The sequence below is a fragment of the Anopheles cruzii genome, chromosome 2, assembly GCF_943734635.1.
Source record: "Anopheles cruzii chromosome 2, idAnoCruzAS_RS32_06, whole genome shotgun sequence".
Lineage (NCBI taxonomy): Eukaryota > Metazoa > Arthropoda > Insecta > Diptera > Culicidae > Anopheles > Anopheles cruzii.
Genome location: NC_069144.1, coordinates 11,216,151 through 11,241,844, shown reverse-complemented (window position 1 = coordinate 11,241,844; position 25,694 = coordinate 11,216,151). Strand labels below are relative to the sequence as shown.

At 50.8% G+C, this 25,694-nt stretch overlaps 7 protein-coding genes across 7 annotated transcripts in view; 5 read left to right on the top strand and 2 right to left on the bottom strand.

Annotated features, from left to right (window-relative positions):
- The window catches only part of LOC128267326 (sprouty-related, EVH1 domain-containing protein 2), a 9,651-nt gene extending 7,720 nt beyond the window's left edge, over positions 1-1,931 (top strand). The window contains exons 7-10 of the mRNA XM_053004135.1: positions 19-248; positions 315-515; positions 600-773; positions 853-1,931. Coding sequence (XP_052860095.1) covers positions 19-248; positions 315-515; positions 600-726 — 558 coding nt within the window. The 3' untranslated portion in view covers positions 727-773; positions 853-1,931. The remainder of the gene's footprint in view (positions 1-18; positions 249-314; positions 516-599; positions 774-852) is intronic.
- Positions 1,932-4,606: 2,675 nt separating this feature from the next.
- On the bottom strand, positions 4,607-5,725 carry LOC128278415 (uncharacterized). The gene has a single exon (XM_053017144.1). It carries the CDS (start codon positions 5,687-5,689, stop codon positions 4,607-4,609), a length of 1,083 nt encoding a protein of 360 aa, XP_052873104.1. The 5' UTR covers positions 5,690-5,725.
- A 318-nt stretch (positions 5,726-6,043) lies between these two features.
- Positions 6,044-6,864, top strand: LOC128267330 (trafficking protein particle complex subunit 5). The gene is made up of 4 exons (XM_053004140.1): positions 6,044-6,256; positions 6,323-6,449; positions 6,513-6,695; positions 6,766-6,864. Exons 1-4 carry the CDS (start codon positions 6,087-6,089, stop codon positions 6,862-6,864), a joined length of 579 nt encoding a protein of 192 aa, XP_052860100.1. The 5' UTR covers positions 6,044-6,086.
- A 1,644-nt stretch (positions 6,865-8,508) lies between these two features.
- On the top strand, positions 8,509-12,906 carry LOC128267315 (CAP-Gly domain-containing linker protein 1). Its single transcript, XM_053004124.1, has 4 exons — positions 8,509-8,563; positions 9,973-12,377; positions 12,437-12,574; positions 12,655-12,906. The coding sequence occupies exons 1-4, from the start codon at positions 8,509-8,511 to the stop codon at positions 12,904-12,906; spliced, it is 2,850 nt and encodes a 949-aa protein (XP_052860084.1).
- A 698-nt stretch (positions 12,907-13,604) lies between these two features.
- Positions 13,605-14,352, top strand: LOC128267328 (exosome complex component RRP41). Its single transcript, XM_053004137.1, has one exon. It carries the CDS (start codon positions 13,612-13,614, stop codon positions 14,350-14,352), a length of 741 nt encoding a protein of 246 aa, XP_052860097.1. The 5' UTR covers positions 13,605-13,611.
- A 102-nt stretch (positions 14,353-14,454) lies between these two features.
- LOC128278414 (peptide chain release factor 1-like, mitochondrial) lies at positions 14,455-15,693 on the bottom strand. The gene has a single exon (XM_053017143.1). The coding sequence runs from the start codon at positions 15,691-15,693 to the stop codon at positions 14,455-14,457; it is 1,239 nt and encodes a 412-aa protein (XP_052873103.1).
- A 429-nt stretch (positions 15,694-16,122) lies between these two features.
- On the top strand, positions 16,123-18,837 carry LOC128267316 (sorting nexin-14-like). Its single transcript, XM_053004125.1, has 7 exons — positions 16,123-16,235; positions 16,307-16,439; positions 16,502-17,363; positions 17,445-17,727; positions 17,805-18,053; positions 18,125-18,306; positions 18,417-18,837. The coding sequence occupies exons 1-7, from the start codon at positions 16,123-16,125 to the stop codon at positions 18,806-18,808; spliced, it is 2,214 nt and encodes a 737-aa protein (XP_052860085.1). The 3' UTR covers positions 18,809-18,837.
- The last annotated feature ends 6,857 nt before the right edge of the window (positions 18,838-25,694 follow it).

Sequence of the window (25,694 nt, the reverse complement as noted above, 5' to 3'; positions counted from 1 at the left end):
ACGACCTCGTGGCCGTAGCCGTGCGACATCAAGCTAAAGTATAATTTCTATCACTTGAAGGTGCACGACTATAACTATCCGGTCATTGAAGAACCACCGATCAGCGGATCACTCATAGGTGGCCGGCGCGATTCGACCTCCAGTCTGAAGAAACGGAACGCCCTGGACGCGGCCGCGAACGCCGGAGCCACCTCTTTGCCGCCGATCATGAAGGAAGGGACACTCATCAAGACGCGGCTCCGTTGCAGGTACGTGTTGCGCCGGTGTCCTCTGCGCAAGGACGAACCTTAACCGTTTGTTGCCTAAACGTGCAGATACTGTCAAGAGTTTTACAACGATGAGTGGAACCATAAGGGCTCATGTGATTATGCGCCGGATTGCATCCGGACGGCAATCGAGAACGTGTCCGGGATGCCGTGCGCCCGCTGCATGCTGTACCACTGCATGAAGGACTCGGAAGGGGAAACGGCAGCTCATCCGTGTGTCTGCACCGGCGAATCCGGTTGCACAAAGCGGTACGTAGGCCACAAGACGTACGATGTTCGGGCGGCAGAGTCTGACTTGAATTGTGACCGCCCTTCCCCTTCCCAAAAACACAGGTGGATCGGCTTGGCCCTGCTTTCGCTGCTGGTGCCATGTCTCTGGTGCTATCCACCGTTACGTGCTTGCCACTGGATCGGGGTCTCGTGTCGGCTTTGCGGCGGCAAACACAAACCACAAATTTGACATCCGATCAAGATCATCAACCTGACAAGTATTAATCGGCTGGATTGGTAGGTCTGTTGCAGGTGTCCACCCAGCGGCCCCCGTCTCATCAGGTTTCCTTTCTTCTTGTTGTGTGTTATTTTAAAGATTGCAATCACGGTGCAGCTCTTCAAAGTAAACGAACACAAGTCAACCCAAGCAGCGCAGGGACACCGAGGCCCCGCACAGAGCAGCAGTGCTGACGGCGACATCATAGGCACACACACTCCCCTCCAGTAACCACACTCGCTCCTGTTACAGGAATACACCATTTGAAGGTCACTGCATGCAGTCAGTCGAATCGTAGTGATAATGAGAAGAATCTTTAAGGTTAAGACACTTGCCCCTCCAGTGTTTGTTGAGCGCATCGGCCGCCCGGATGAGAAAAGCCTTCAAAAACCCGCCGAACGCGAGCGTGCAGCGAAGCTTTCTAGTCCACGGTTCCATTCCCCAGTCCTGCTCTCTCCTTTCTGCTAGCGGCAAAGGTTTGAGGCGGGCCCCAGCAAGCGCGCCATCCTTAACCAAAGTTGAAAACAAGAAGCACTGTACAGCGTAAATCAAACGAAAACACAACTTATTAGAGAGAGCGAATGCGTATCGTATACGTTTTGGAGACTCTTGCCGAAGCACCGGCCGCCACCGGGGGCTCAGTTGTTTCTTAGCTAGCCGATGCGCCGCGGATACGAACATGAACCAGCAGAGTTTGATGGGGTAGGAAATGTATTACGCATAACGATAATCGGCCAAACTGTGCAAACTTCCCTAAGGAAGTCCATTAAATCAAGCCGAGGCCGAATTTGGCCTGTTTATGGTCCACACCTTGCGTTTACTCGATCGAGGGTAAAGCTTTAAAGAAGGACAGATGTAAGCCTACAATCCACTCTACACGAATAACAACAACTACAAGGGAGATAGTAAAAGTAAGCGAAACGAGAAACAAACACATTAAACAAATAACTCACGGCGGTCACGAAGGGTGGCCGCGGGCGCCAGAACGAAAGCGGCGGCTGAAACTGATCAATCAATCCTCCATTACTCTCGCAATAAAATTTCATCCGCTATTCCGTCGGTGAGGAGTCGCTGTCGCACTCCTCAACACACGGGTAGCGCGAACAAGTGTCCCTGGGTGCGGGTGCGGTTTCTGGGTTCCAGTGCTGGTCAGAGACAACAAAAAGAAGTTGTGAAACTATACCAAATATGCTAACTATCCTTCCCCACTTCAATGGCCGTGGATACCAAGAGAGAACGGCCAATTGGCAGTCATAAAATTTATGATTGCAAAAAGCTTCTAGCTACAAATTATAGGACAAAGCCGTCGCCAGCTGGCCAATGAAACATATGACGCACCGAGTTCGGTTCGTTTCGGTTCATATTAGTTGCTTCTCGAAACCTTGTGTCCTTTGCGACAGTCAAATTCCGTAAAAGGCACGCCTGTTTTTGGTTCTACTTTTTCGGTACTGTAACACGGCCGGTGCCACTTTCAGTTACAAATAATTGATTGCTTTCCCACTTACAATTTGCTTGCAAGAACTGTGTTGTTTTAAAGCGTTAGAGGCTCTCTCACTACGCAGAGATCGGCCGACAGGAAAAGGAAAGGTCGACCTATTGCTTGCCCCGAATCATGACCGTTTTTTCTTTCTTCTTATAGTGTGATTCACACTTGTAAAGGTAAACCCACGTGTACCGTGAGAGTAGTAGTTGTACCACCATTAGAAGAAGCTAGAAATCCTATTAAATTTTTCATATCGTGACATGTGTTTTCGAACAAAACGTATAATTGGTTGTTATCCGAGGTATCCGAGATGCGGAAGGAATCGTTTGTAAACTGTTCATAGAATTTTGCACCGCGGCGCGGTCCGTAATCCCGTCGGGAGGTTTGTTAGATAAAGTGAAATGTCGTTGAAAGTTCCGTTGACAGATTTCGGTTCTAATTTTCGTTACGCGTCTCTAGTAGGCGGCGATGCACACGAGAGCGAAAGGGGGGAAAGCGCACGCCCATGTGCTTGTTTGTTACTTTTAAGGACATTGATATTATGTACAATGGCAGCAATGGGGAGCGTGTTTCAGTGAATGTCCTAATTTAACCCACGTCTTTTCGCACCTTGCGCCAGGTCGCGGTGACTCATTCGGTTTGGAGTGAGCATCGCAGTAACCGCGATCCATGTGATCCACGTTAGGTAGAGAAACTGTGTATCTATTGTTGTGTTGCATACAACGGCCGCTACGATCCACTACGGATAAAATAATGGCTACACCGAGTGTGTTGGCTAAGCTGCGTGCGTGCGTGTATGTGTGTAAAGTGAAGCGAAGAGTTGTAAATTGTGTTTCGAAACCAATAATAAGCTCTGTTACGGTAGCAACAGGTCTGCCATTGTCAGGTTATCTAGTTTCGAGCTGGCCTTTGATTTTATTTATACAGCTCCACTGTTTTGTTACTAGATCTCTTCAGCTCTTCAGGAGCCAGAGAACGACGCCAAGGGAAACGCCGGTCCACCAAAAAGGTCGGGTTGAACTGTTGTAAGGGCTCAATAATGGTTCAATTGACGCTTTTTGGTGGGGCAAACAGGGGACAGGCACAAGAACCCGAGATGGCGAAAGTGTGTTTATATAAAACTCTGTGCATATATAAATATATACATATATATTTTAATAATATATACGAGCAAAACAATTTCCATACCACCCGCTCTGTCCCCGGAATCCGGAAAACAGCAACCAACCAACCGTACACAAGAGGACACAAAGCGCGCGCGTGTGTGTGTCTATTCTATTTCAAATATTCATGTGTTACTGTTGTCTCCCCAAAAATGGCGCTATGCTGTGGCTGTAGAATAAAACAAAGTGTAAGTTTGTATTGCCGCAGCGAAGACGAGGTACGGAAGAACAATATTTAAATACCGACGGAAAAAAGTATATATATATAAATCTATTCATAAACACACACATATATGCCGGTTACACACCGCTAGTTGGGAGCGTGATCAGTCTCGCTCCAGACGAAACTGGAATGTACAATTTTATTTGATCGTCGATCGAGAGTGAACCGCCCCCTTTGATTTAAACTCCTTCGTGGACAGCGGGAGCGGGTGCGAACGGAATGGAACTCAATGTGAAGCCATACAATGCAGCTACTTAACGATTAAAGAAAGAAGCTTATCCTTTAGGGTGTACGTAACTGTGAACGTAAGATGAGCGTGTGTCCTTTTTACTTGCGCGCGCGTTTGGGGAATCGGGAATGATCGATTCTCAAACCAGGAACAGCCATTACACACACCACACGTTCCTGCGCTGATCAAAAGACATTCACGTGGCGCCATTCAATGAACGCCAACGGCTCGAAATAGGAAAACGATCGGTTCTTGTTTCGAGTAATTTTTTGTTTGTTTAAAACACACACAAATAAGATTCACTACACTAGCAGCTAGAAAACAACAAAACAAGAAATGAATGGATGCAAAAATTAACGCAAAATTGAGTAACGGGAAACTATCAACCTGTAGAAGCGGACCCTGGGGACGAAACCGAAAATGCCCGTTCCGAACCCCGCCGCTAATGGGACATTGTCTGCCATTCGGCAGAGAAGTCCTTCAGAAAAGTGAACTCGAAATCACGGACACGGACGGACACGATGTGTGTGGCGAAGCGTGCACGAGGGACAGCAGTAAATAAAAGATAAAAACTGAAAAACGATATTTGTAAAAAGCAAATATTTATAATTCTAATAAACTAAAAAAATGAAACATGAGGACATGAGAAAAAATTACTATAAAACGAAACTCGCCTTGGTTTTTAAATGTGCTCCAAATAGCTTTCGCTTTTTTCTTAAAAAGCAGAACTCGCCAATTGGGTATACTTTATTTATTCAAACTTTTCTTAATTTTTTACCCACATGTTCAGGTTGCAAGGGTTTGATCGGGGTAATGGTTTCGGAAAGATTGAACCGAAGTTTGCGTTTCAACGTGCCCAACGGTTCAGATTTATCTTTTGGCGTCGATTCGCCATTCACTTCCGATGGTTCCTGTTTGATGGAGACGCTCGTGCTGGCCGGGGTTGCCGGTTCGCGTTGTACCTTTTTTGATTTCGCCTTACTTTTCGCTCCTTCGGTTGGTGATTCCGAAACAAAATCGGAGAACATATCGGACAGCAGAGACTGAATATATTCGTCCTTATCGGCCGAGTTTTCGCCTTCCTCCGCACTCGCATTCGGTGGTGACTCGTTGGTGCCATTAACCACAACGGGCGGTGCGCTTTTCTCCAGGGGTTGCTTTTGCTTGTTCTTTTTCGATTTTTTAGCTTTATCCGGTTCCACTTCTGACCTGACCTCGTGCGTCCCGTTGATTGGTCGTGCTTTTTGCCGTTTGGGGGCTACTGCGGTTTCTACAACGTCCCTGGATTGCTCTTGTTTCACCGTCACACCGTTAACGACCAGCTCTCCTTCGATGATCGGTAGTTCGCTCTTCATGTCGCAGGATTTGACGACGAAGGCGATTTCACATCCTTTCTTCACGGCACTCTGGTGACCGCCGCTCCGATTCAGCTTGACCGTAACATTGAACACCCGGTAGATCATAGCGCTGACAAACTCCTTCGAGACGTAGTTCACCGTTCCACGGAGCGTCGATCCAATACGTGGCTGAAAGACGTAGAAATCGATGGTCGCTCGCACGTGCAGATACGGGCTATCTGTTCGGAGTGCGGAGAGCGCATTTTCGACCCGTATCTTGGCGTAGCCGAGTACGATCCCATTCACTTTCGGGTGGTACCGGCCAACTTTGTCCAGCACGCATCGCCGCACACCTTTCACGATATGTCCACATTCACGTGGCCGCAGGCTGAGGATTTCGTTCGAGACCACCTTCGCCACACATGACAGCGGATCGGAGAGGGACTGCTCTAGTTCCTCTGAGGAGAATTTGGTCACTTTTGCGATCGTAGTACGATGCATGATCAGCGCAACGCGGTATCCGCATCGGTTCCGCAACTCTTTTCTGGTAGCGTGGTAATGTTTATGTTTTGATCCCAACACGTGCTGTCACCGACTGTCAATTGTGCGTAGTTTATGAAACGAATAGCTTGAAATATTTCGTTCCAGCCGGTTCATTCGAAAAATTCAGACCATAAATACTTAGTTTAGGTACATTATTATAATCGTTTAGATAATAATGTGTTTAATATTCTATCGTTTAAAATCATCGCCGCTTCAAACTATGGCCGAACACAAAGTTCAACGGAATTCGAAGGAACCCCTTGTGCTTTCGACGCCTCTGGTGTCGAATTGTCAAAACGAAAGCGATGTAAACATTGTGCTGCGTCGTTCGGACCTTTTGCTTTCGCAAACTACAATGGAAAAGATAAATCTTAATCTTTCTACCCGACCGAAAGCAAGTATTCTGGACAAACCGTTGAGCCGGGGAAAGGGTGAAGTGTCGCTAAGCTGCTACGCTCTGCTGTTTTCCGAGCTGATTCAATACTCTCAGAGCCGTGTCAGCACCATTCCCGACCTGCAGAACAGGTAGGTGAAGATGCCGCTATTTGCTAAAAGTATTATAATAATCACAGCCACCGGTCGCCGGTGCAGGTTACACGACCTAGGCAAAGATGTGGGCTCTCGTATCATCGACCTGTACTTCGTGCGAGAGCGAAATTCAAAACGAGAAACCAAACTGATCAACATGCTACTGTTCATCAAAACCACTCTATGGAAGGTCTGGTGCAAGAAGCGGCGTTACTACTGAACTTACTAATAACGTCTTGTTTCGTCCGCCCAGACTCTGTTCGGTAAGGAAGCGGACAAACTGGAGCACGCAACCGACGACGAGTGCACGTATTACATTATCGAAAAAGAGCCACTGGTCAATAAGTTTATTAGCGTTCCGAAGGACAAGGGATCGTTGAACTGTGCGGTTTTTGTAGCCGGAATTGTTCAAGCGGTGCTGGCAAACTGTGGATTTGTAAGTCGTTTCCCTTGGTTGGACAGTATTGCAACGTTTTTGAAATGTGTTTCTGAACTCTGATTTGCAGACGTGTCAAGTGTCGGCTCACTGGCACAAAGGAACCACGTACATGGTCAAGTTTGAGGAGCACGTAATCTGCAGAGACAAACAGCTGGAGGAAAAATAAACATGATTTAAGCAAAATGGTTTTGTAGTTCTTTTCGTGAGAAAGAAAAATGCATTATTGTTCAAAAAGAGCGCCTAGGGCATAATGTAGTGTGTCTCCGGGACACGTTTGGGAATATAGAAGCACCCAACGGTTGTGATCTTTTCTAGACCTTGGACATAGTTGGTTGCAACATTGTCGTTTTTTTATAAATCATTTCTTCTATTAATGCTCCACTGCTCCGGATGTTAAACATGTTAAACCGGCTGAACCGGCTGGTCGTCCGGCTATCAGATATGAAATTAGCAAAAGTGATGACAGGATGAAACGGACATGGAAAACCTAATCTTGGATAACACCTAGGAAAGGACGGTACCCGAGAAGCATTCCCTTTCATGTCTCGTTCTTTCTGTTTGCAGTTCTGATTAAAACACAAAATACGCGCGGATTTGTACCTTCGTACCATCTTCTTGAGTTGGCCGATGTGCACAATCTTCTTCTCGTGTGGCCTTTGCTTGTATGATTTATCGACCCCTTCGGTTCTTCTGCTTCGCACTGACGTTCTCAATGGTCCCGGCGAAGGGTCACTTCCAGCTGATTTGTACCCTTACTCTGGGTACATAAGCCACACATCGTTAAGGTTTGCGCTCCTGCAGCTCTAGCTGTGGTTGGCTCCCTGCCGACCTTTAAGTGTGTGCACGACGTGTGCATTATCCGGTCCGGTCATTGCTTTTCCCTCCAAAAGCAACCGACAGCTGATTTCCTCATTCGTAGCCTTTTTCCCGAACAGTCTAGAGTATTTAGAAAAGATGCTGGAAAATAGTTGATCGCTACAAGTGATCTTCGATTAGAAGTTTTGCAACAACCAGTCAAAGATCGCACGTGAAGTACGACGGGACAGACCATACCGTCCACCGGCATACGTCCTCATTGAACAATCAATTTAAACGGCTGATGGAAACACCCGGCCCGATAACGGTTGGCTGACGGTCCCGCCAAACGGCATCCCCGGTCTTAAAAGGACTCGTTCGTCCCTAAGAAGGGGACACGCGCCAAGAAAAAGGTGTTCGAACGGCTGCCTTCTTCTGCGGCGTATCCTTAAGTTCTTGCGCGTGTGTGCGTCACTGTCGGAACCCTCATCGCACACACCATCGCGGACCCTTATGTACCGCTTATGTAGAGCCCGGTGCACGCGCGCGCAAACACACGGACCCTACCTACAACGATTGGCGGTTAACGGACGTCCCGCATTTGGAACGGAACTACGGCCGAGAACGCAACGCGCGGCTAGCGTCACTTAGGACGAGGTTGCCGAAATGCCAACCGATAACCAGTGCTAGGAGAAGATTAAGAAACTTTTCGGAACACAAAGTCACGATTCTAAATTCGTACAGTGCGCTCGTGGAAACGGAAAGGGACAAGCGCTAGGGAAACACGCCATTAGAACATGGCTGAGTGTGTGGCCCGCAAAGAAAGTTGTTTGTGCTCAAACTCTGTGTAATCGAATCTCTCCAAAGTTAACGAGAACCTACACGTTCAGCTATCGAAAGTGACTGTTAAGTTTTTTGTTTGCTTTAAGTTTGGTTTCTACGCGTTAGGCCCGGTTGAGCTTTTATTTTTTTGTTTCGCCACTGTACCCCACCGGTACACTTCAAATTTATTTAAATGTTGAAGATGTCGTTCTCCAAGGCGAAGTTGAAGAGATTTAACGATGTACCAGGTGAGTTTTCCATCCCATTCCCATAAACCCTGCAGCGTGCTGGACGAGACCCCTCTGCGTCTTCAGGATTCTTTGGCCTTTTCCTATTGTTACGCCGCCCTGCGTGATGTGCTTGCTGATTGCGTGAGAAACGCGCGTCCCCTAGAAACCGGAACGCGGGATGATTTCGATGCGGTTCCCCCTCTTGACGGTTGACGAAGCTCGTTCTAATGGCATCGGAAGGAAGTTGCGTATAGCTCAGATCCCGAGCCGTTGCCGCCCTATTGATTGCGTTCCTCAATATAGGGGTGCATCGTGAGAAAGTATTTGGCCCCGATTTCCCGTACCGCGCTCTATCGGAATACCTCTCTGTTGTTCTACTGCAAGGCGATGCAGGTTTAGGATCCTGTTTAGGACCCCCCAACTTATGCTTCTCGCTTAGAAGAAAATTTATGTTTTCAATTTAACATGAAATTCTGGCCTCTGGAAATTCCAGGGTACTCCAAAGACCTATTTGGAATTATCCAAAAATGGCTCCGGGCAGGTGTGACCCCGCATAAAATGGCTCGTAATCATTTGCACCACACGCAAAGCGCGTGTGTGCGCGATCGCACACGTGCCCTGTTACTCACGCGATCTCGCGCATGGCGGCCACTTATCAGAGAGACAGATCTTGTGGGTTTCTTTATATACCGAAAACAAGGAAAAGCGAGAAGCGCGAGTCCGAGACAAAACCGTTGGCCGAAGATCGGTTGACCGCGTGTGCCGTGTTGCATGGTTCGTTGTAAATAATTATAAGTAATTAGAAGGCGAACTTCCGGGGCACGGTCACAGAAAGAAAGGGTCTCTCCGCATTGGTCTCCACAGTGTTGAATGGAAGAAGTCCGACTCAAGGCACAACTTAACCTGGTCACGCTCTGCGCCCTCACACAGCCATGCGATGATTAATGGCAGGACGGCGGTGGTGACGATCCCCGGAAGAACCCAGAAATCACAATTTTTTCTACATACTTGGTAATTTATCATCGCCCAGGAACATGAAACGGGTAACACTTTTTCTTTCTTTAAATAGCCCTCGTATGTGAGTTTAATGGCATGACGGTGCATCGAATTGTGGTCTCACAAAAGACGAGACTCCTGATCGGCCTGAAAGTCGGAAAAGAATGCTTGCCACACTCGCGGGGCAGGGTCACCAGTCGCTGATGGCGACCGAAATATTTGTAAGAAGTGAGCCACACGCCACAATAAGAGTTACTCTAGCGTGACCTTTCGCCAGCTGTCCAAACACACGGCACAGGGCTCCCAAGATAACGACACCACCTGGAGCGCGCGCCCAGACACGGGGCACGGGAAATGGACGCGTTTTCTTTAACTTTTATAGAACTAAATGTAATGCTCCGTTCCTTTCCTCTTCTTTCGCCCTCCGGCAGTCGTTTCGTCCCCTTCGACGTTCGCGGAACCGAAAGAGAAGGAGGTGCTCAAGAGGAGCAAAAAGGAGGACAAGATCAAGGTCGGCGGCAGCATGGACGCGGAATCGATCAAGACGACCAAGAGTGCGCTGAGCCTGTTCCGGACGCCGTCGCTGCCGAAGCGGCTTAAGTTTAAGCACATCTCCGACCTTACGCCCAAGAAGTCAAAGGAGGAGAAATGCAGCCGGTTGGCGGCCACGCCGGAACACGGGGCCGCCGATGGACTGATCAAGTCCAGCGGGGGTACGGCGGAGAACTGTGTCGAAGGCGGCTGCGGCCCCAAGGTGCCACCGATCGTGCAGCTCTACAAAAAGATCGACGTCCATCAGGAAGCTCTCGGCAAGGCTAGGGAGGAAAATGCGCAGCTGAAGGCCACGCTGCAGGAGTTGCGCGCCGAACAGCGGCGATCGGAGATCGAGCAAAACAACTTGCTGCTGGCGAAAGACCACCAGATCGAGCTGCTCGAGCGAGAACTGACGAGTATCAGCAAGGCGGACGAGCTGCTGCAGAGTATTGCGGAGGGCTGCCTGGAAAAGGTGAGCCACTATGAGCGGGAAATTAGGACCCTGCACAGTCAGTACGAAGGGCAACTGTGTGCGATGCACGACAACAAAGCGGAGCTTGAGATTCGCTATGACGAGCTACTGGCCGCACACCGGACGCTCCAGAACGAGTACGACGTAGCGGAGGGCGAGAATCACTTCCTGAACGAAGAGACGGAAGCGCTGCGTGAAATCCTCGAAGCGCACGATGTGGAGTTGCAGAGCAAATCGGACGACATCAAGCGCGCGGAGGACGCGCTGAACGAGCTGATCGTGGAGGGGCGCGATCTGCGGGAGCAGGTCCAGTACCTGAAGGCACAGGCCGAAGAGGACATGCTGCGGTACGTGGAGGAAAGCCGCACCACCATCCGGGAGATTGATCAGCTGAAGCAGGAGAATGGCCGTCTGCTGGCGGCCCTCGTCGAGAGCGGTGCGATCGTGGCGGGCATGAAGGAGGAGCTGAACGAGCGCCAGTTCGAGATGGACGATCTGCGCAGCGACATCCGGAACGAGTTCAACGCGGAGCTGTCGACGGTGGTGAAAAAGTACGAACAGCAGATGGCCACGGCGGCCGAACTGAACGAGATGAAGGTTAAGGAGTGCGAATCGATCATGGTGCTCGAAAAGTCGAAGCTGATTAAGGAGCACTCGGACAGGGTCAAGCGCTTGGAGCAGGACCATCGGCGCGAAATCGAGCGCATCGGCGAGCAGGCGGAGGAAAAGATCCGGATCGGTGACATTCAGAACGAGGAGCGCGTGAAGGCGCTCGAGCTGTCGATCCAGAGCTCGATTTCCACGGCACTGGCTAACGAGAAGGCGCTCTGGCAGAAGGAGCTGGACCAGTGCCAGAAGATCGCGGAAACGGAAATAATGCAGTGCGAGTTCGAGAAGCGCGATTTGCGCACGCTTTGGGAAGCCTCCAGCGAGGTGATCAAGGACAATGAGACTAAAATCTCGGAGCTGGAACGGCGCCTTCAGGTGGAACTGCAGGTGGTGCCGGGTGGCAAGTCCCGCGCCGAACTGGAGGGCGAGAACCGAGAGCTGGCGGAAGAGTGCGGCCGGCTGAGGACGGAGAAGTACAACTACCAGCTGACGCTGAACAACACGCGCTCCACTGTCAACATTCTGATGGAGCGCCTCAAGAAGTCGGACGGCGACGTGGAGCTACTGAAGGCGGAGCTAGAGCAGATCGTGCAACGGAAGGCTGAGCTGGAGACGGAAAATAACCGGATGCGGGAGGAGGTAGACGAGTACAAGCGGGTGCTGGGTGCCTTGCAGAGTTCCTCCAGTGCACTGGAGCGCGAGATGCGCGAAAAGAGCGAGGTATTTGAGAAGCTGATGAACTCCGAAGAGGACGCGATCCTCACGGTTTCACAGATCGGTAAGCTGTTTAGCGATCGCATGGAGCAGAGCATGGGCCGGTACGTGGGGATGTACGAGGAGCTCAAGAAGAAGTATGACGCACGGGAAGCGTACATTCAGGACATGAAGGCACTGTTGGAAGAGTTTTCCAACGGAATTGGTTTGGCTCGGATAGAGCTGGATGCTAAGGACAAGAAAATCGTGGAGCTGGAGAACGAAAACAAGAGCATACAGCTGGAGAACATGACGATTCGGTTCAAATGTGACCAGTTCGAGAAATACCATCAGAACGAAAGCCGCGTTGCGCAACCGTCGCCTGAGATGCCGCCCCCGGAACAGCAGGAAGATGACGAACGGCTAGTGTCGAACTTTCTGATCGAGAACATCATCAATCAGCTGGAGCAGGAATCGGCCACGGACAAGCTGGCGATCGAGTCGAACGAGTCGGAGATCGTAGAGAAGGTAGTACACACCAGACACACCTGTAGCGAAGATTTTCTTAATTGTCGATCCTGTTACAGCTCAAGCAAACAGAGGAAAAGCTCCGGCTGGTGGAACAGTTTGCCAAGGAGACATCGGACAAGTATAGTGAGCTTCTGGAAACCCATAACCTGGCGAGGAGCGCGGAAAGCATCAAGGATCAGCAGCAGCTAAGCGCGGTAAGTCAAGCAGAGCACGATGTTGCTTGCGCAACCGAATCCTAATTCCGTGTTCGATTTTTGGTTTCGGTGTTCCACAGAAAATCTTCAACCTCCAGGAGGTGAACAAAAAACAGGAGAGCACTATCTTGAGTCTGCAGCAGCAGCTGTCATCTTTCTACTCGCCTCAGAAACTGAACTGTTCAGCGCACAAGTTTTTGACGGGCACCGCACCGAGTCCGAGGACGCCCAAAAAGCAGATCCTGTCCCCGTTTCCGGGCAAAGAAAACTGCTCACCGGCACAGATTGTGTGCAGCCCGCGATCGAATGTGCTGCGGACGCGGAACAATTAACGACATGTGGCGGAAGTGATCCAATCACCATCCGGCTGTCTACTGGCCGTAACGTCCGTGCCATCGGGTGGTGGTGGTCTTTCAACAGCTTTGGTCAATTTTCTCGAGTTCGCCCTGAACCTACGATTCATTCCACATCCGCCCGTACCCCGGGGGTAAAGCATTTAATGTTAGCTTAACGCTACAGCAAAGACCGTGATTAAAACAGACAAAAAAGATATAAATGGAAACCTATTTATTAATCCCTATAAGAGAGCAGAACTGAAAATCGACCCAAATTAATTCTCATCTGGGAATAAATTAGAAAACATCATTGAAAAAGCATTTAAACCTATTATTGAGTATCAGAAAGAAAGAGGACCACGACCGATGGCTTCTTGTGGCGTTGCGTTTGGGATACGTTTTGAAAGAAGTTGTGTAAAATGTGCGAAACAACACCGCGAAGATCGTCTTAAAATGCCCTATGTTCCTATTCTAGTTTTGTCCTGCACTTTCTAGAAATACCGGTTCTTTCAACTGAGCGGTTGGCACCGTTATTTTCAAAATTGAAACTCTCAGTTCACGTATCCTGTCTTTCGTTCAGTTGTGTTGCTGTCTTTCGTCCAGTTGCAAAGTTTGTTGTTGAAACGTCAGATTGTAGATGTCACCGGAATTGTAAACAACACGTTTTGTGTTCGGTCAATTGTTTAAGCATCGGTTAGCGGGATGGAATTACTGTCGGATCAGGGACTCCGGCTGGACGGGCGACGTGCGAACGAGTTACGCCACATTAAGTGTAAATTGGGCGTATTCAGCCAACCGGATGGCAGTGCGTACGTCGAGCAGGGCAACACGAAAGTGCTGGCCGCGGTCTACGGACCCCACCAGGCATCGTCGAAGAAGAGCAACCACGAGGAAGCCATCGTCAACTGCCAGTACAGTATGGCCACTTTCTCCACCGGTGAACGGAAGAAACGACCCAGAGGGGACCGTAAATCACAGGAAATGACGATTCACCTGAAGCAAGCCTTGAGTGCGGCCATTAAAACGGAACTGTACCCGCGGTCACAGATTGACGTTTACATAGAGGTACTGCAGGCCGATGGCGGAAACTATTGTGCATCGATCAATGCGGCCACCCTGGCCCTGATCGATGCCGGCGTGTGCCTTAAGGAGTACGTGTGTGCCTGCACTGCATCGCTGGCCAATGGAAACGTGCCGCTGGTGGATGTGTCCCACCTGGAGGAAACCAGCGGTGGGCCGACACTGACCGTCGCATCGTTGCCGAGCAGTGGCAAAATCGCTTTCATGGAAATGTCGCAACGGTTTCACCTGGACCACCTACCGAAGGTACTCGAGACGGCCCTGAGAGGCTGCCGCGATGTACAGAAGGTCATCGATCGTGCCGTTCGTGAACATGTTACACATCTGGGACAGGCCGGCGGCTGGGGCGGTGTAAATAAATAGTTGTGAAGGTTAAAAAAAGACAAACAACAAGGCGCCTTGGATTCGCTTCAATTGTATTCCGATCCTAGACCTATCGATACTAACTCCGCGCAATCCGCGCCCTTATTGCTCCGGCGGCTTGTTAATGATCTCCATCAGCTGTGCGTGTCGTCGGGAACGGTGCAACTTTTCAATCATATCGTCCAGCTGAGCACCACCCTCGAGGAACCCTTTAAGGTTGTGCACCGTGCCACCCTCTAGCCGGTGATCGGTGATGCGATCCTGGTTGTAGTTGTACGTTCGAATCTTTTCGTTGCGCAGGCTTTGTCCCACCTGGGACTTTTTCAGTGCCTGAGAGCTCGTGAAACGTGCCTCTAGTTCTTGCTGCATCAGCTTGGCCGTTAGTTTTTGCTTCGCAATTTCACGGTTCTTCACCTGCGATCGCTCCGTTTGGCATTCGACCGCGATGCCCGTGGGCAGGTGCACGATACGCACCGCGCTGTCCGTGGTATTAACGTGCTGTCCACCGGCGCCACTGGCACGTTTCGTTTCGATCTTCAAATCTTTCTCCTTCAGCTCGACTTCGAAATCGTCCGGCCGAGGAATTATGGACACCGTGACAGTGCTCGTGTGTACTCGGCCAGATTTCTCCGTCGCAGGAATACGCTGTACCCGGTGCACGCCGCCTTCGTACTTCAAGCACCGATACGCATCCGGCCCGTTGATGACGCTGGTGGCGTGCCGTAGCCCACCAAGGTCGGTTCCTTCGGTCTGGCTCGTTTCCACTTCCCAGTCCTTGTACTCAATGTACCCGCAGTACATATCGAACAGCTCGCGGGCAAACAACATTGCCTCCTGTCCGCCAACACCGGCCGTTACCTCCAGTATCAGCGACCCGTAGTCTTCTTCCTCGTCCATCGATAAAATACCGGCCATTATGTCTCGGTCCAGCCGCACCAGTATGCTCCCGTACGCTTCGCGTTCCTCCTTCATCAGCTGCACCATTTCGTCGTCCTTGTCGTCTTTCAGTTCCTTCAGTGACCGCAGGTTTTCCTCCATTATCCGACGCTGTTCGTACATTTCCACCACGCTCGAGAGCTGCAACATTCGCTGGATATCCTTCGCGGTCCGTTGTTCCTGCACCTTGAGTGCATAGTACTCGTGCCGCAACGTCTCCAAATACCCCTGCATCCTGTCGTCGGAAGCAAGGAAAGGGTTGGTTACTTTACCGGTGGCGCAGTAACTACGGGATTCTGGTGCTCCTGTGCTCTTCTTGTGCTGGTAGCAGAGAACAGTTTGAGCTCTCCTGGGGGCCACAGGCCCTATCCTCCGGACTAACCGAAACAACCGACTAGTGAACATGATTTTGTCGCAAAATCCGCGCTCCGATCATAGTAAACAATGTCTCACATGTGACACATTACGTATTGGCCGGGTCACACCTTGGTTGTAGAAACCTTGACAGTGGTTTGTTTTGGTACACTGGCTACCATGTTGTTAGCAGAAACGGGATAGTTAACGCAAGATGCCAAACGAATTATACATTTTACGGTGTTTCCAGTGAAATATTCTTTACCCTTTAAAATCATCAAATTTAACACAAAACACGACAGAAATCGAATGCCGTAAAGTAAGGAAATGGTCAGTGGGATTGTTTTGTTCATGGTCCGTGAAAGACCGTTCTGTCACTTTGTTGTAAACAAAGTCCGCGTTACAGCTGTTCGGTGTAAAGCATCCTTCCCGTCGGTTTTAAGGATGCTGTAGAGCGCGCTACGCTGCTCGGAGAGAGAGATGCTGTTTTATCATGTGAAGGAAGTGCTGTTTAAGTTCTATCAGGATGACATTGCTCGTGTTATCGGTGCCTCTGTGCTGCTGTTTTCCTTAGTCTGCACACTTTATCTAAGGTAAGACCCACCAGTCCGTCTGCACAAGTGCTCCGTTGCTCAAGGATTCATAATCGTTCCTCTCCCATAAGTTCCGTCATCGGTTTGACGATACTGCTGCTCTTCACCAATGGGTGTGCTGCGGCCGTTTTCGTGCTCAACCACAAGGACACCTTTGGGCGATACATTCAGAGGGTGAAAGATTTTCTCGGCATAAAAGACTATGTAGGTTCCTGCCTTCCATCTCCGTGTGTTCGGAACCTTTCGGTAACGCTTCCGTTTTGTAGGATTCCGGCCGTCACCAGGAGTGCGCCGTGTGCGGAAACGAACGATGTCCACGCCACAATCGCAACGTGCTGCAGCCCGAACCGTGGAAAGGGTTCTTGATTGAACGGTCGCTCGACGAGGCCATCGATAAGCTGTTCACCCACATACTGGACACCTTCGTGCGCAGCTGGTACAATCAGGTGACACCTGACGAGGAGTTCCTGTACCACCTGAAGGCCAACTTTCGCGACGCCCTGTGCCGGTTGGTGCTGCGGGCCAAAGAAATCGATGCGCCCGCCGTCATCATGAACCGACTGCTTCCGACCGTGTTCATTCACTACGAAATCATCGCCAAAATGATGCTCGTCGATGGCGTTCCGATGGACAAGCTGGCGAAAACGTTCGTTATCGATGAGTACCCGATCCACCCGGCCGTACTGAACCGCGGCGCGGAGCTAAACTATCTGCGCGGTGTCGCCAAAGTGCTTATTCCGCGGCTATTCACCGCAGAGAACAGCGGGTGCAAAATTTTCTTCAATCTCGTCAAGGAACTGCTCACGTTCTGGGTGCTGCTTCCGATCATGGACGTCATTGCGGACCCGAATCTGATCAACCTGCTCATAATAACGGCCACGGACAAGCGGCACAAGGACGGCTCACAAAACCGCCCCGCCGATCCGCCCGTGAACGATCCGCGTTGTGCGCGGGTTGAAATTCTGCACGACTTTATCGACCGTAGTGCCCGGGGCGTGGACTACGGTGTCGAGGCGCAGAGCGGCCCGCGGGAAAGCTTTTGGACCGACCAAAACAAACTGTACTACTTCATGCAGTTTCTCATCAAGGAAGGATCCGTCGAGTTGCTCCGCTTCTACCTGGATGTTGGTAAGCAGAGCTAGTGTTCGGTTTCCGGGCTTTGTGTCCTCTAGAAAGCTTACCATTTTCTTGCACCTTCCCCCTTCGCAGATATTCTGAACAAGGAGCTTGAGGATCCGCACATAACGACGGACCCAACGAAGCTGTCCTCGCTTCATCAGCAGTCCGAGAAATTGCTTCGTATGTACCAAACCATGGTACGGGCCAGCCCGACCGGTGCCGAAGAGGAGCCGACAGTGAGCACACTAACCGAAGCCCACGAACGGGTGCGCCTGAAGCTGGAGAGCAAGTGGAGCAAACAGTTTAGCAAAACCTCCGAATACTTTGAGCTAGTTTACGGAACTCGAGAAATGGCGGAGCATCCAGACAAGCGGTACAGGCGGACACGGGCGGTTTTTCGCCCCAGCGATTGCCGATTGCAATTTAAAGCCTTTCCCGTCTCCTTTCCAGCACCGGACAGGATGGGGCCACCGTCCCGGGAACTAGGTTTGGCACGAAGTTTAGAGAAGTGATCCGCGGGGCGGTCGATGGTGCGCCCATTGAAGCCACGGAAGCACCCACCGTGTGGGACGCACTGAACGATGTGCACGCAATGCCGAGTAATAACATCTACAGCTCGGTCACTCAGAAGCTGCGTAAGGAGAAGGGCCAAAGCTTGGACGTGTTTATGACCACTTTTATGCATTCCATCGAGCAAAGGTAGCCATCCCCTGGGGGGATTGGTGGCATATACTTTCGTTCGCTAATCGTTCAACTTGTTTCACCCGCAGCCCCGACATTGGCGAGGACGTCGCAATGGAGAAGACATCGGCCAAGAAGTGGACCAAAGTTCCCGGCCAAAGTGTTGTGTTTGGTGATCTGTTCGAGCTGAAGAAGGCGTCCAAAAATACGCACACTACCACGCTGCTGTCCCACAGCGTACGAGGCCCATCGCAGTGCTTCGTCTATATCCGTGAGTAGTTCCTTCGCACCCATTCATTCTCGTTTCCCTCTGGCGGTCGCAGCGCCAGGTGCTGAGGGTTTTTTTGTGTGTTTGTTTTTGTATCCGCTCCTTTCGACCAGTGGTCAAGGTCCTTAATGCTCCGTTCATCATCGTCCGGTTGGCGTTGGCATTTTGCTGCGTGTCACGCAAAACGGTGGACACGCTGATCAATTCGCTCACGGCCAAGCTGATCCGTGCCGGGTTGAAGCAAACTCGGCTAGCCTTTCTCATCAATCTGCTGCGCGAGTACGTGTTTCTGCGGAAGCAGCCGGAACCGACGCCTGCGACACTACTGAAACGGCAGCAGGAGGCTCGCAAACGGCTGGAAGACCTCCGGGGCGGGTTGGGCAACGTGACCGATGTGCTGCAGTCCCCGGTACTTAACAAACACCTGATGTACTGTTTGTTCGACATTCTGCTGGCCGAGATGTACCCAGAGTTTGAGGACGCCGCTAGCACTGGTAGGGACTAACTGTGTGATCGTGTCGAATGAGGCTCTCGTACTGTAATTCCACAACATAATCCTACTTGGAATGATACACGCCATTAACCTATTGTTTTATACTGTTTATTGAAAGAATTGTTCGCACATTTGTTAGCAGATTCAATGTTCGATCGCAACGATTCGTTTCTTTCCATTTTGTGACGATAGTTCGAACCGCACTCTCTTGATTAAAGGACTTGCAACACACTAACACAACATCCCGGAATCGGCCGGTGCACCGGTGGAGAGAATTCCACGGCGAGGCGCCTTTTTCTGATTTCTGTCGAATGCTATCAAATGCTACCGGCAGTAAGCAGGAAAAGACAAATCGACCGTGGAATGTTTTGCTGATGGATTCGGAATTCGACCACCCCGGTCTCTATTGGCGGTTCTTTTATCGACACACCTGAAAATTTAACAACAAGCGTTAGACAGTAATTCCCACTCTGTGGGAACGGAAGGCGAAGGCGAATTGTCTTATGTTTACCACAAAATAGTTCATGGAATGTGCCCCTCGTGTGTCAACTCCTTGAGGAATCCAACTTCAGCCAGTGCCGGCACTCTGGTTAGTGTACGTCGTGATGATTCATTAACTCTCGGTCCACGTGCCGGACCGGACCTCGGGCGCGCGTATGCCGCCGTGGTCATACGAGGCACACTGGAGGTCTGAGATAGAGCTGTTCATCGGAGCATCGGGAGGGAGGATCTGCGGAGAGTAAAAGGGCGAAGCGGAAAAGAAGAATGTGAGAAATTCCTATAAAACTGTCACGCGGTGGCACCCCGAAATATGTGGCCCGCGTGTGCCGCGGGGAACCGAACGACCGCAGCGGCGACTTGCTGAAGAGGAGTCGTTTGTGTTTTCGTCTTTGGGGATAGGCCGTTACGATTGGTTTTACGATCCGTGAAGCTGCAGAACGTTCCTGTAAGTGTTTTGTTTCGCTGGCGCAGCAGCAACAGCAGGCAGAGCAGTGCATTGTGTCACCCGTCGTGTGTCGTGTCGTGCGTGAGCTGTTCTCCACCGACCGGGGAGGGGCCGGGGCCGGCGGCAATGATGGCCCTGGGAAATGTCGTTGGAATATTTATGTGCCCACATCAGCCAACAACATTTATGCCGCGGGGGTTTGATTAACAGATTACACGGGGCACTTGCTCCAAACGAGTGCCGCCTGCGACGCCTGCGGGTGAGCGTGGGTCTGAGATAAACGAATAAGTAATCTTGAATAGAAAGGGCATCTTATCGACGGCGATTGCGTTAAACATTATCATATTCCTTCGCCGGGCAACGCTCTGTACGCCGAAGAGCGAACGTCTTTGGGTTATTTATCTATTAATAGAAACCGGTGTTCAATTGAAAAAGAAACGTCCCGAAAGAAGGACGCTGAGCTGAAGCAAGTCGTAAAGACTAGAATGTAGCAAGTTAGGAGGGGTAGAGATTTTATGTATATTTAATGTACTTCGTCCGGATGCGACCCGAGCCACTTAATGGGCCTGGGAATGGACGGAAAAAGGTCAGGTTGAAGCAGAAGTTTGGTAACACCTAAACACCGCCGGCCGACGGCTCGCCTCCTCACCCGGGTTACCGTTGTTCGTGGAACCTCACCGGGACCGGGCCAAAATGTAAGAACGATTATTGAATTTGATGATGATTGCCGTTGTGTTATGTGAGATAAATGAAGTCATCGAGCGAGCCACGGGGAACGTGGTTTTCCCAGTAGTGGATCCAAAGCTATTAAAGGTGAAGCACGTTAAAGTAGCGCAGAACACAGTGGCGAGAGAGAGAGAGACCGAGCCCCCGATATCTATCGTCGGGTTCAATCTTTCAGCCATCGCCACTGCGTGTTCTGCTTAGTCCCAGGTAAGCAAACTCATCGCCCATTGCCGGTTGTTCCGTTACGCCGCGTTTTATGGATTGCCCTAAAAAAGTGTGTTTACATTATGTTTTAAATTTAGGCACACGCGGGCCAAACGATGTTTGTTCGGTTCGTGCTCAACGCTCGGGAGAACATTCCTGTTCTCATGTCGATTCCGGCTTCGATCGAGAGTTGTACAAAGTGGGCCATAGGGTTCACGGAACACCATTTGTATCGACACCTTTCGCGAGAAGACGTGATGCAATGCGTCGGCTATCATGTTACCTAATTGGCTTTGGCGACTGAAGGTGCGCACGGGGCCCGTTCCGGCACGTACGGGTCCCGGTGTCCAGATTGTTAAAATCCGCGGTGGTACGTGTACGGGAATTCCATGCACTTCCTTGTGGCTGGTCTCCACGTTTGGTTTCGATCAATCTCCATCTACTTCAGGGCTGTCAAGTATAACATTCTCGTCAAGCAAGCTAAGCACAAACCTGCCATAGAAATGTGCACCGATTCAAATCGGACGTGCTTTTTGCCGCGCGCAGTTCATCAGGGCCAGCAGCCGACAACGGAAGAGCCGTCTGGTGATGGTTATGGTCCAGTTTGATGGATTTGGCATGCAATTTCCAGAAGTATTTTACGATACCAGCGCCACTTATGACGCTGCGTTTCGCGGGTCAACGCTTCCTATCGAAGTGCACTGTTTCTCATACGTATCTTTTCTTCCAGCTGTGCTGTGGAGCAATCAACCTTTCGGAGCAACGAAATCGACCGGGTCTTCAATTCGACCATTTTCCTGAAGCGGAAGCTATTTTATTTTTTACATCCAGCGAATGCCCGACTGGCTTGTCTTACTGTGTGCGGCCGAAATTCGTTGCTTGGGAAATGCGTGTACGAAAAGCAGTCCCCGCTTTAGTCAATCTATCATTCCGCGCGTTGCCGCGAGGACTTTGGCTTTGTATCATTTCAACGCCCCGTTAATCATGTTTTATGCATAGATTCCATACTAGCGTGCCGTTCCGCTGCTTAATATTCTAGCAGCGCACACAAAGGCCCGTAAAATCAGCCAATAAAAACATCCGTCGATCAGCGCGAACCTGGAAATCGTTAGGCTCGGAATGAAAATTGGTAAAAATGTCCAGAGTCTCTGGTGGCGGTTGTTCCGGCTCGATGTTTCAAAGTGACTGTAGTTTAATTTATCAACCCGCATGGCACAGGAATGCCATCGTAGCAGAACAATTCTCCCGAAATTGGCCAGTCCTTACGGGGTGGATGAAAGCATATTTTTTTGCGTTCGATGATCGGATCTTCGGCTGTTTCTTGAGGCGATGATTTATTTGTCAGAGATTTGCGCCCCACCCAGAATGAGTGTGTGATTTTGGAATGCTGCTGGTTCGGGCGGCGAAACGCAAAAATGTGCGAATGTGCGCCTGTGCCTGTTACAAAACGATACACCGTGACCGTGACGGAATCACGGAACGGGGAGCATGATTTGGTAAACTCTGGAGGATCATTTTTCATACACTTCTGATTACGTGCCGCGAAAAGAATGTTGGCCACGCGTGGCGAATCCGCCAACACATCTGGTTTGCAGATTTTCGAAAATAAGTAAATCATCGGAAACCGGGATTCCGGATTCCAGATCATATGCCAACGTAAGTATGTAACTCGACGATCGACCACTGCAACAATGTAGAGCCCAGCGCTGCGCGTGAAAGGGACCCGGCGAGCGGACCGATGCACCCCAAATTTAACGAACCGACAACACTCGCAACATCCTGGGGCGCGGATTTCCACGGAAAACTAGCCGCAACTCGAATTCTTCCGGCTAGAGCTCCGCGGCTGCTCCCTCGGGTCCGACAGCGTGTTGTGGCACTTCCTGATTTCTGGCCGCGGGTGGGGCCGCCATACACACGCAGCAGGCTTCTTGTGACTGTGTTATTAAAATTATGGCATCTAATTATAAATCCATACATCCGGCCGCACCAGTCGGCGGCCGGGCCGCGGCCGTGTGTGCGCGTGATGGCGGCCCGGGTGGCCCGGGTGAGAATGCTGGTGAATGTTTCCACGTTCGCTGGCGTTCGGGGCACCACCGGGTAGGGGGTAGTCAGGAGCAGCCAGCAGCAGCTGCCCGTGTCACGAAGCGGTGGGGAAAATTATTTTCATCGTAGCAGGCGGTGGCGGTCTCCCGTCGTCCGTCGCTTGCTCGCTCGGCCGGCCGCCGGTTACTACCGGAGGAGCCGTGGAATTTAAATCCAACCCCGTGGTGCGTATTTATAAGCGCATTCGTGTCACTTGTCCCGCTCGGTGTTACGCAAACGCACGGGACACACACTGCGGGACACTGCTGCTATGTGTGCTCGGGCTCGTGGTGCAGCCCGGGGTCGCGCCCAGAGGAAATCATCATCATTTTCCACCGCCTCTTGAGCTTCTTGATCGGTGCCGGTGCCTCTTACTTGCTCGCTAATGAATGAGCACTTCTCGGGGGCTCCGGTGCTCCGTTAAACCGGTTTCTTTTTTTTATGAATGAAAGTAGTAGTTATCCCTCTGCAACGCGTGGTATTCCCTCCCCGACGGGTGCCGGGTGGCCATGGGATTTGCATCGGTTTTCTCGCATCGACCGCTCTAGAGCCGCGCGGTTCGTCGCCGCTCATGGAGAGCTCATGTGTAACGGATTAATTGAAGCACCAACAGAATTAGAACCGACAGAAATGGGCGCTGCCGTTGCTGCCTGTGCTGCAGCGATGCTGTTACAGCATCCCGTTGTGGTGGGGCATTACCGTACGATCCGACACCTGTCGGAAGCGCTAACTAACCCGACTGCTGCTGGGTGGTGGTTCCACGCACGGTGGATGTGTGACGTTCTAGCTTTTGATGAATGGAGTTGCTGAAGTGTCAACTGCACGTTCGATTGACTACTACCGGGTACCGGGCGTCCTCCTCTCGCTAGGGTTCCCCCTTTTCTGCGCTGCGCATCGATCCTCCATCCGATGACCTTTGCCATCGGATGCATTTACTATGTGGCCACACGGCTTCGTGGCCTATCTATTGGCCGTGTCACGGTAGATTTAATTACACCATGCCCGTCTGTTCCCCCGGCGGGGCGAACGACGGACGGACGGATATGAGCCCTTTGATGCAGACGCAGCTTAGCCGGAACACGTGGCACCGTCCGGGTCCGGGAGTCCGCCGAAGCGTTTATTACATTTTTGCGGCGCGGTCCGAACGAGCGAAAAACGTGATGGCTTCAATTAGTGGCCGGGCTTTTATATTCGCTACCCTTTTAGTGTCACTTTTTAACGAGAAGGTTGCACGTCGCAAGTGCAACCGCACTTTGGGGCACACCGAGCAAACGACGAGCGCATACGTTGTCGGCCGCCGGCCACTCGAAGCCTCGAAACTCAATTTCGCCAAATGCTTTTAAGCCCATTTTTAATTAAACGCAAATACCACATGATCTGGGCCGGGCTCCGGTGGGCCGCCCAGGAGGCCACCGAAGACACACACATACGTGTGGGGGGGGGCTCCGGATAGCGGACCGTGAATACAAATTAATAGCGGCGCTCTAGCCGCAGGCGTCCGATGAATACGCAAACAATAAAATGCTCACGGTGAGTGGCAGGATTCATCAAAGAGTTTTGGATAGAAACAAAAAACAATATTATCGAAATCATTTTCGCCTCATCCGCTCAACGCCATTCACGCAGCGCAGCCATTGTTTCACGGCAGCTTCACCGTGCGAACACTTTTGCCATGCGAGACGAGAAATTAACGACGGTGTGTGATGGGTAATTTGCGATGAAAATGCAATTTAATCAAAATTAGTACTGTTTTCATTGTTTCGGGCCCGAGACCAGGTGGCGAGCCATTGTGATCCACGAACCACCATGCAGACAACAAAAACAGCCCTCCACCCGTCGAAACAAGCTGTTTGTGTCTGTTGCGAATTTATGGCGCACTGCGCTCTTACGGTAAAAAACAGGACCCCTTCTGAACGGACACACTCAACGGCTGCGGTTAGTATGTGAGTAAAAAAAAAGTTACGCGTTGCCATGGCAAACGTATCCTTTATCATTTTATAGGCAACACGTTTAGGGCGCGCAAACACGTGCGATTATTCGGAGCGATACTTATGACGCATCAAACGAAGCCGGTTGAGCCCCGCCCCGTGTTGAGTCCGTCCGTTACTGTTTTCCAGCTTCCAGGGGCCACTCATTTTCTCCGGTGTCGAATGTTGGTTGGAAAAAAGTTCCTGCATGAGTCCCGGAAGTACCTGCAAAAGGAAGGCGTAGAGAAAATGTATAATTTTGTGTTACACAGAACTTTTACACAGTTCGCTGGACTGCGGTCCTGTGTGCACCGAGGGTTTAATAAAACTTACCCGTATCGGCTGTGTCGAGAGGCTGTCTATAAGGCTGCACACGGACGACGACACATGAACGCAAGCAGTAGCCCAGTTGTGCCGCCGCCGGGACGCAAGTTCGGGTCCCGATCGTAAAGCTACAGTTTCCGGCTCCGTGCGCTTCCGGCCCATGGGTTCCGAACTGCTGCATCCTAAGCGAAACGACACAAGCACGCAAAACAAATCAGTTGGAAAATTAACATCGTTGCCAGCGCAGCAGGGTTCGGAGACACGTGCTAGGGATTGGAAGTTGTTTGAAAGTAAGTTGAAAAATGTTGCCACTCCCGTGGTGCATTCTTCGGCTTGCATTCGGTTCCGATGGCGCTGCAGCAGATGCTGGCAAGTTAAATGAATCCCAGGGCACCGAGGGCCGTTCACAATCAACTGGCGGCAATCTGGTTCGAATGATCTACCAGCAGCAGCAGCAACAACAGCGACGACAACGAAAGTTGTTCGCCATATTTTTTCCCCCCTTGACACACACATGATTTTATGGCGATCGCTTCATGCACTCCGGAGTTTCTTAATAGCTTTTCAACTCTTACTCTTGTCGGTGGCTCTGGCGCCAACGGATAAAGTTTGTGATTTTTAATTTAACGTTCGCGGCCACGGTTTGGCG